Source organism: Mizuhopecten yessoensis, unplaced genomic scaffold, assembly GCF_002113885.1.
Source record: "Mizuhopecten yessoensis strain PY_sf001 unplaced genomic scaffold, ASM211388v2 scaffold10771, whole genome shotgun sequence".
NCBI lineage: Eukaryota > Metazoa > Mollusca > Bivalvia > Pectinida > Pectinidae > Mizuhopecten > Mizuhopecten yessoensis.
In genome coordinates this window covers 1,399,664-1,410,286 of record NW_018408713.1, presented here as the reverse complement: position 1 = coordinate 1,410,286, position 10,623 = coordinate 1,399,664, and the positions used below count along the sequence as shown (strand labels likewise).

At 35.3% G+C, this 10,623-nt stretch overlaps 1 protein-coding gene across 1 annotated transcript; it reads right to left on the bottom strand.

Moving 5' to 3' along the window:
* Positions 1-913: 913 nt before the first annotated feature.
* LOC110462297 (mannose-binding protein-like) lies at positions 914-8,490 on the bottom strand. Its single transcript, XM_021516209.1, has 4 exons — positions 8,478-8,490; positions 7,492-7,716; positions 3,234-3,410; positions 914-1,890 (listed from the first exon to the last, which is right to left on the bottom strand). Exons 1-4 carry the CDS (start codon positions 8,488-8,490, stop codon positions 1,685-1,687), a joined length of 621 nt encoding a protein of 206 aa, XP_021371884.1. The 3' UTR covers positions 914-1,684.
* Between the last annotated feature and the right edge of the window lie 2,133 nt (positions 8,491-10,623).

Below are 10,623 nucleotides of genomic sequence, written 5' to 3'. Positions count from 1 at the left end.
TAAGCAGGTAATTGAAACAAGTGTTTGCAGACAAAGTTTAAGTTAGTAGATGCTTTGTCTGCAGATATAACTTAAAACCTTTCATCCAGATAGGAATAAAGAAATACAGACGTGTGCATAGTTTTAAATTTTGAATTTCAAGCATTCTTTTGAATGTTCGACCTGATAAATATAGCCCACTCTGAAAGTGAGTTCAGTTGTGCATGCACTCGTTTTGGCAATGATCTGGTGCAGTATTTCACTTAACCATCAGTATCTTGAAATTAACATTCCTTTTGATAGTAGGAGTCTCTCGAACCGTTCATTCAAAAGTCTCGTAGAGCTTCATTATGGATAATATTTAGATTGCCAGTGACTACATGTCTAGCCGGACGATAGTCGTATGGGGACGTGGAGCAAGAACATGCTGCAGGAAGCGTGATGCTCATGCCATCTAAATTTAATTGTTGTATATGTAGAATTTGCTTTAACGCTAGGCTGCAATGGGTTTAGAATAACTGTAAGAAATGATTGGGGTACATTTTAAGCAGAAAACAACACATGTTTATATAAAACATCGCCTTGTTTTCTGGCAAGTATTAGTTGAAGAATAAGAAGGCACGATGTCCCACCTGCTATCTATAATTGAGGTTTATGGACTTCGCTTTTCTAACCTATCACCAGTGTTTATGTTACTGGTATATCGCTGAAAGGAAATAGAAATGCCTATGCACTTCTCTACAGGTACCCCCTGCATTTACTGCAAATTAAAGTAGAAATAGGTATAATGCAGTATTATAGATTGGTTCTGTATTGACTTTGTTCTTGGTCTGTAGCCTTTATTGGCCTAGTTCGCAGCATCAAAAGTATAAAAATATAAAACAAAACCAAAATTAATAAAGAAAAGCATTTTGTTTTATTTTTGAATCATCGATAATGTGTAAAATATAGTTCATCAGTCTCTCGCACTGTGACGTCTGTATCAATTCTAATAAAAGAATATAACTCTCAGGAACAGGAATAATTTGCTTATAAAATGGTACGGAAAGTACCACTTCTATAAATCGTGTTGACAAGCTACCTGGAACACTGACTGTCAGTCTTCATTTTGTAGTAAAACATTAATCTCAATTTCGTACCATACACTGCTGTTGAGACAATTTCACATTTTTCTTGTTTACTTTTCTGTCAATTGTACGACTGTTGCAAACTTGTTCGTGTTCTTTTCGATTGCGTAACGTTTATATGTCAATTTCAAACACATTTGGACGATATCACAGAAAAAATTCGAATGTTTAGATGATTTAGTTTCGCCCCATTATGTATTTTTTTAGCAGACATTTTTCCTGTATCGGCCAACGTTTGGGAATGTATTGCCCGCGCCGATATTTCTGTGTTGCGCCAATATCAAGCTATTTAGTTAATAAAGTATGATATTTATTTTACTAATGTAAATAGATAACATAGAAGTTTGTCATTATATGAAATCAAATGTTGTAAAATCGTCAAACACACAGACAAACAAATATCTCTTCAACAAAGAAAGCGTGCACATGACAATTCTGATAATCAGACCAAAGATTAATTTATTTATTTTTTTTATTTATTTTTAAGTTTTGATAATTAAACAAAAAGTGATGGTCATACTTAAGCAATAACAAAACCAAGAAGTTATAGATGTTCACGCCAAACAAGATTGAAAGTCTTAACCAAGTTCGCATACAAAATTGGCTTTCTCTTCACACGGGAAGTCATTAAACCCGGTGTTAAGTACCACAACACAATCTTCTTCAACACGAAAACTGTTCGGTTCACCAGGAAGCCAATTGGTTGTGAGGTTTGCGCCGGTACTCCATAAGTATAGACCTTCAGTTTGCTTGTCTGTTGCTCCTACATAGATGGATGTATCATCTGAATAAAAGAATAAACAAAACGATTTGTTATTGCTTAAGCGTTTTTGATATTGTATTAGCTATTTCTCGTCTTCAAAAACTTTTTTGGTGTTACTTTATATCAGGAGTACAAAATTAGCAGAACCTGTTCTTCATTGGAAGGGAAAAGACAAACGGGCAACGGAAACAATTCGCCAGGTTTTCATGTATCTAATGAAACCTTAGATAAAAATAAGCATTATTACGAGTATACAGTAGTGATAGTTCTTTAGAGGCTTAATAATCTAGTTGCCTTGAGTGCTGAATTGGGTTAATCCTTCAGGCATTGTTGATTTTGATATCCGTTTTAAAAACCACTAGTTAACTTTATGATTAAAATTTTGTAAGTTTAATTATGAATCAGCTTCCATGACTGTTTTTTGTATTTTTACAAATTAAAAAAGGGGAAATTGAAAATATTAAAATCGGGTCATTATCTCGGGAATATAAATTTATAATTGTACTAACCAGTCTTGTCTATGCACGTGCGAGGGGAGATAACTTAAACTAGATTATGTCTTAACATTTACAGGATGAAATAGCCTACAAGCAATCTAAAACGATAGCAGATTCAACGAAAAAAGGCAATGAGGGGGACCGTTAGGATGTTATTTATAAAGATGGTTGTGTATTGTCTGAAATATTGCCGAAAAGGTTTCCGGTAGGGGCTGTTTTGGTAGCACAAAGTGCCTTATAATCTTGCTGGAAAATTCGGTTTTGAGTCTATGAGCCCGTAGACCCTCCAAACCAAGATATAACTAATATTAATCACAAAAGGTGTCCGTTTGTTCAAATAGATGAATGAAAGAGTTTTTGAGTAGGGGATTAGCCTCGAACCGTCCATTCTAAAGACAAACGGATACACTCCAGTCACACTGGCTGCCAGTTGGTTACGGAAGTTGCTTTTTTGAGCCCGTTATTTTTATGTACGTTGCCCCTGCTAAACATTGAAATATTCAAAAGGCATTGGACCTAAACATTGGAATCTAGATAAGGATCCTTGTACCGCTGTCAAAAACTACACATTGGAAACGGGGGTTTTCCGGAATAACTATTTCTCTGAAAGTTCTTTATGAAAAAAAAAACCTTTGTAATTAAGAGAGATTTATAGCTGTACGGCCTTAAAAATGCGTCATCGTCAGACATACTTATTAAGCTTGTCATACGGCTTACAAAGGACGCGTGTTTTTGATTTTACTCAAGCAAACATTGTCAACGCCTTCTTTGAAATATTGATCCTCCTAGTTAGGTTGTTCCTATCCATGAGAAATAGCTTTTTTTCCGTTTGGCTGCTGGTGTAGATACACCGTACACTGTACATACCTGGGAAGTCATGCAGCCCTATTAAGTAGTTCAGTTTTTCATCGGTGTCTAAAACGGCAAGTCTAGCCCCCATAGTACCGCAGAACGATTCTGCGTCAGCATTCTTCCTTTTTGTGTCAGTGATCAGCAGGATAAGCCAATCTAATTGGGCAATATAAGTGAAACCATCAAACTGGCCTGAAATAAAAAAAATATACGGATATATATTCCATTATTTATATGTGTATATCTGCATTGAGTTATTAATATAACAGTTCAACAGCTATATTTCTTAAGCTTATTTCATTTTTTTCTATTACCTGTCTGAAACAAAACAAAGTAGTAGAATCTAGTTTTTTCTTTAAGGCTTTTCCTATTGTTTGCTCACATAGTCTTAAATCAACCAATCGAAGTATTTATCAATTTCAACATCAATATTATGTCTTAAATTAAGATTAGTATTTTTAATATTATATCAATTTGTTTATTTTGTCATCTTTTCATGATATAACATCATAATAATATTTTTACATAAGTTTTAGGATGATATTATTGATTTTATTATTCTTGTTTGTTTATCAATATTTCTGATAAATGGAGGTAAAAGTTGAATATATCACACACACAGATGACTGCACCTTTTGCATTTGGCAATAGATACAGTATGTCAAACAATAATAACACAACACGATACAACTAATCCGTTCTTCTAGGACTCATCGGTGTTGCCAGGTGCCGAAAAGCTAGAAATCCAAAACGTCGACAATGCTGTTGAAAAAGTAATAAAAAATAATTTATAAGAATGAGAGAGGTTTATGTTTTGATTGCATGGATTGTAATAAGAATTAAATTAGTTTTGGTCTAAGTAAAACGCTAAATGCATTAAAGTTCTATCAACAAGGAATATGAAAACAAATCCCTACTTAATGATATGTGTACCATTGCCAAAACTATACCTACAATGTATGAATCGGAAACTTTTGTTACCTTCATAACAATAGCTTCAATTGATAATTCCTTTAAAGACACCCATTACTTACGAAATTTTATGAAACAAATAAGTATCATACATGTACATGTAACATAAAAAAGAAATATCAACAACGGTGTTCTAAGTGTAAATCGCAATTAGCCAGGCTCTGATTGGAATCCAGGTCCTCCTATTACAATACCACAAACTGAGCTACGCATTTTACGTCCCAAACAGACTACAGCTTTGTAACAAATAAATTCAGAGGAGGTGACTGTGTATGAAAAACTGCGGTGGAAGTATCAAGCTTTTTGCCTGCATTTGGACAGGAATATTTAAGAAAGAACTTACAGCAAGCACACAGTCAACACGAGGGGCGGTAAGGTGTCAAGCGTATATTATCAAAGTAAACAATATGATCATCCACAAAATGAATCAAAAAGAGGCTCCAATTCCTGCATTATGTTTGTATGTCATGTTGTATCGAACAAAATCCAAGAAAATATTTATTAACGATAGGGTATCACTACAATGGTCGTACAATATCTCAATAATGATTAAAGGCATATCGGGTTTGATGTGTTTTAATTTTATTTAACAGCCTGTTGATAGCTAAGATCATTTAAAAAAGTGCCTCCATGTGTGTTGTGTGTATGTGTACTGGAGGCGGAGTATATTGATGCATTTGCCTACTTGCGATAACGCAGATCTCGTGCCGACTTTTGAGTGGTACCTGCCGAAAGCGCTCTGCCTAGTATTCCGCCATATCCCAAAATATAGATGAAGTTAAACCAGATGTTGCCATTACCATCACTGGTGAACATTAATCAGGGAATAACACTACTATCATTATGAAGGATTTTGGGATGTACCTGCTTAGGAACAGAACCTTTTGCTCACCTTACTTAGCGTAAGGAAATAAATCGGTTGCTGGAAACTAGAGAGAAAATGTAAAAAACACAAATGTTGCAATGGATGCAGCGGATTAAATTGGTTACAGGTGGGTCCCTAGCTTAAAATCCCGTCTCACAAGTCTGTCAACAATCAAATGAATGTCTTGGTCATTACTGTCCTTTGCAACGGTGTTGAGTAACATATGATAAATGAAACAGACGTCTGGAGATGAAGACAGCAACGGTTATTAGATAAACGTTAGCATGTACGTTACCAAAAGTGCCATCAAACTAGCAAAATATTGATTATTTATTATTCATTTAGGAGTAACAGATTTTATACCTGAAAATTTATTTTAAAACAAACGAAACACTGTTGGTGTTACAACCTCAGAAAAATAACTCTGTCACAGTTGTAGTCCAAGTGTCTGATTTGAGGAATAGTTTGTAATGCAAGAGCTAGATTGGCCAAGTCAGAGACTCTTCATATTTATAGCATTAAAGTGACCAAACTATATATCTGTTCAACGCCCTGAAACATCATTGTAGGTCCTACCCACGTAAACCGGAGACGGCAAGCAATGGTTAGATTACCGGTATTCCGAAAAGTAAGGAAATCCAAGGTTGATCCCTCGCGGGACCGCATAGATAAGCCTCACAAGCGGGACCGCTAAGGGTCCATCCTGTCCATCTTGGGGACTCAGGAGACAGGCAAAATGATAAAAATACTGCAGGAAAATGGGGGAGGGCCTTGGACTGCATCTTTGCACTGGAGGACTATACAATGTGGTAACACAGGTGGTGAGTAAGTAACTGACCCTTTCAGAATTTAGGGTCAGTAAGTTGAGCTGTGGCCATAGCCTCTGGTATATCAATTTTAAGGAAGAGTTTAATATATATTTATTATCAAAATCACGTTGTTTTAAAACCAAACAGTGATTGAAAACCTATTTGGCGAACTTTGAAAAAGTTTACTTCCTTTGTCAGGCAAAGTGTGTAAATGACCGGTGTCTCGACTCTAAACTCGATTCAGTGTGCCGAATCAGTCTCTGTTTATCGATTCCCTTCCCTTCTGACCCAGATTGATTCTTTGATTTTCCTGACTCAAGCCAATTTTGCCTCTTTCATAAACACAGAGAAGAAAACAAACGGTATGGTCATTATGCTATACATAAAAAAGGTGTCTGAAACCCTTAAAGGAGCGTTGTATAAACATCACATCAGCACGCCCATGCGACCACATAACACCATCAAATAATTAGTTGTTTATCCGGAAGACAAATTACCGAAGAAAGACCAAACATGGATTGTTTACGAAATCCCATATAAAAACTTAAATCTTAAATCTACAAAGGAATTACAGTGAGAACATGGGAAAGACAATATAATAAAGCAGTCATAACTGACCACGAGATAAAATGTTACCCGTCCCCTGACTGCATACAATATAAGAGTGCTATTTGGCGAAATGGCGATATTTTTCTGACAGCAGACGTTACTGATTCGGCACACTGTGGCTAAGTGAGGTTTTATTCAGCGGTTGAGAGTCGAGGCACCGACCATTCACACCTTTTGCTTGACAAAGAAAACAGACATTTTCGAAAGCTCGCAAAATAAATTATCCATTTTTCTCTGTATTCCAAATAAACTTATCATTCATTTATCAAACCAAAATGATAAATGGACGGATTGGTCGAGTGGTTAACACTCCGGCCTTCTTCGCAGGCGGCCGGGGTTCGATACACCAAGTCGTTGTTGTCATGGAATATTCAGAGAAAGTGTTTTTCTCCTGCCCACACAACTCCAACAACCCAGGTTGAGTATAAAATGGTCTGGGGTGGATGTTGCGGTATCTGTGCTGTAGCATTCTAGTATGGTGTCACTATAAATGATGCCGTTAGAAGAACGGTCCCTCTACAAACAAAACACATTTCATCTCCAGCACACACGCAGGCATACACACATAGGGGGATATTAGTCAGACGGCATAGGACTAATAGTTAGTGCCTGATAAGGCAGCTCCTGCGAATTCCTTAAAATTGTATTAATTTATGCATATGCTAATTGTTTTAATTGTGTATCATGTACTGTAAAGCGCTTTAGAGTGGTTTATTCTAGCTAAAAAGGGCGCTATATCAAATTTTAACTATTATTAATATTATTATTATAATTCTAAATTCGAACATTTTTCTTTTAACTTCAACCCTAGTGTTTTCAACGCTTTGCAGATATAACGTAATACCAAATATGGTCACGCCAAACTTCAGTCAAGTACATATATTTTGGCGGTCTAGCTTTACAAAGATTCCGCGCTTTTCCAGAATACACTGTTGCAATTATCTTGATGAAGTAAAATCATCATACTGTTTATCCTACAATACAAACACCAACAAGAGTAATAGATGAATAAACATACGGTTCCAAAGTCGATTTCCATGTCGTGTCACCATGCTCTGTGTGCCGTCAAAGCACGTGCATACTCCGGTCCCATTGTTATATGAAGCTGCCTTACATTTCACTATATTTGAGCAGCATGCGAGACAGATGACCAGTGATGATGCGCTGGTGGTCAGCAGCGATGGACTATACAACAGACCAGCACCGGCAACGTCCTCCAGCCAACTTGTTGTTGATGCTAACTCTGAAATGTGCAGAAAGTTATAATCAAATGTAAAACATTAAAACATTGAATCGAGTTAAAACTATGGAAAAATGAACAGGATAGTACATTACTCGGATAACGCTGGATAGCGCATTACATGTATCATTATTCGTCTGTAATCATGAAATGGACTCATTAATTATGTATGCTTCATATGTATGTATTATACAATTAGGTCATGATCAGTAATGACAGAACTGCATAGATATTTCCAAACATTTTCTTCGGGTTGTCTATGAATTATTTATCATAATGTGTGTGTATGTGTAACGCATCGATGACTAGTTCAGTACATTCAATGAGCAGTGAAGCACAAAATATGAAGTATATACGAGTTGGCAATGACATGATGGTTAAGCAGTCGGAGTCCCAGTTCAATAAATCGACAATCACAGACAATGCAAGTGACAAAGCACGTACTGTAAAAGTTGTACGCTCCCTTAAAGGGAGGGGACTGCTATATCCATTATATAGCACTATTCAAGTAACCAGTTACAGTATAATTGGTGGTCCTAGTTTGTCCATGGAAAAAATAATTACAGATATATATTAATATCAACTGATATATTGATTCTTCCACAGCCAGTATAGGTTTCGTCACTACCGACTTATTGGTTAAATCTGTTAGGAGTTGGCAAACATTTCTAGTTACCCACTTGTGGGTAACACTCTGGACGTTATTTCCTTGGTCAATCATCATATATTTTTTACAAAATAACTATAAAATCAGAAAACATTGCCTTGCGACGTCATCTTTAAAATTCACGTTTTCAGAGTTCATGGCAATCGTTTTCTCGGCCGGAAACAGGAATAATGTATTTCCAATATAGGTAATCATATGCAAATACGCAATATATGGCAGGACATTTGGTCATCTCTCTGGCAAACGAACATGTTTGACAACTTTTTGTTCAAGAGTGGTGGATTATGCTTTGATTTCGGAGGATACCCTGGTTGCGTGTACATGTATCTATTTTCGAGTCACAGTTTTTTTATCAACTTTATCCGATTATCAATGTAGAGTAGAATTAAAAAAATAAGCAATGTTCACAACTAGTTATGATACAAAATGAATTGGTCATCAGAAACATCCAATTTCGACTGAAATGACAAATCTATTGCCGCATGTTTTTAGAAATGCACCTGTGTTCCAGATTTTAAACATAGGAAATAAACTTTCTGAAATTCACGTCATTTGAGTGATCAACCTCAATGAAAAAAGGCGACAGAGGATTATTAAAGTATTATTCAAACAGCTGTTGCAGCTTCCCTGAAGACTCGTCAACTAGGATAAAATACACTTTTAGAGACTATTCCCGTTTTGTTGATTTCAGAAAAGCATTTGCCAGCATCCTATATATAAGTCTTCAAATAAAATGGTTATTAATTGATGATCTAGACGGTAGTTCGTTGTGGTATAATCATTTGCGCTGTCTGTACCACTGGAATACATTGTATGTCATAGGAAAATCAAAGGCTCAGTTTGTGCAGCCTTGTGAGTGAGACGAGAAGATTTGTTTGATCCTTTGATGTGCATCAAAATAATCTGTCGGTTGCCTAACGGTAACATTAACTGGCTTTGAAGTCGTATGACGTTCCTCTGTAATCTTCGAAGGACAGGTGTCAACCTAACGATTTGTCATGGGTTTTTTCACCTGAGACCAATCAAATAACTAGCAGGGGTCCAGAGAACCAAAGTGAACGTACCCCATGGAATATTGAAGATGAATCAAGGATAATAGTTTACAACCTCAACTTGTTTCAGACTTAAGCAGATAAAATGGTTATAAGACTGGGGACAACTTAAGCCTAAATTAATTTAAATATCGCTTTATGATCTCCTAATTTTACTTGAAAGGTCTGCAAATCCAGCTGTATGGCACAATAAGCAATGCTCTCTGTTTATTGTATGCGGATGACTAGATGCATTATACTTATTTTAACGCTGGCGGAAGATTTACACCAAATTTAATATTTTGCCAAAATTTTGCCAAAATTCAAGACATATGTACAAAAAAAGACGTTGACTTTGGACAAAGCATACAGAAATATTGTACATCATCTTTATATTGATCCAGATAAACTATTTTCCGATCTTGAAATCATTCACTACAAAAAAAAGAAAGATAAAAAAATGGAATTTAATATTCAATTATTTAACTAATTTAGTCTTGTCGGTAGAAAAGTCCCGATAAGGAACAAAGCCTCGATCTTCTTAACTGGTTTTACACTCAATAGGTATATTGCATTATACTAGATTCATGTAATAATTAGATTGTTTAACACATTCACATGCTAATCAAAGGTATGCTTAATGACAATTGTATTATGAATTCGAATAATCAATTTAGGAACTTTGTCATGCAAAACTTTAGGAAATCAGTGGAAAACAACATTTATTTGCATTTTGCAAAGATGAATTGGTGAAATATAACATTTGAAATTCTTTTTCTTTTAAATTCTTTGTATAACGATGTACATCAGCATAGACTTAAAATTGAAAGAGGCAGATACCAGAGCATCCCCTATGATCAACATTTGTTTCACAAAAGTGCAACACTTCCATTTATAAAGATAACAAGCATTTTATATTACAATGTACACTGTGTTGTGTGTTCAGCTACAAAATGTAAGACAATTGCTTATGATCACTATCAAAAAGAAATAGATTAATTCTATCAATCTTAGTCAAGGTAAAAAAGAATATTTGGATTATGACAAAATTAAGATCTACATATTTAACATATATTTAGGAAATTTAGTTCTGAGAAGGTGCATACATGTACTTATTGTAAAGTAAAATACACTTCTAACTAATGTTCGGTATGTCTATATTGTATACAAAACATGTGTTTGTTGTCAATTATAACATGATGCATTTAAATT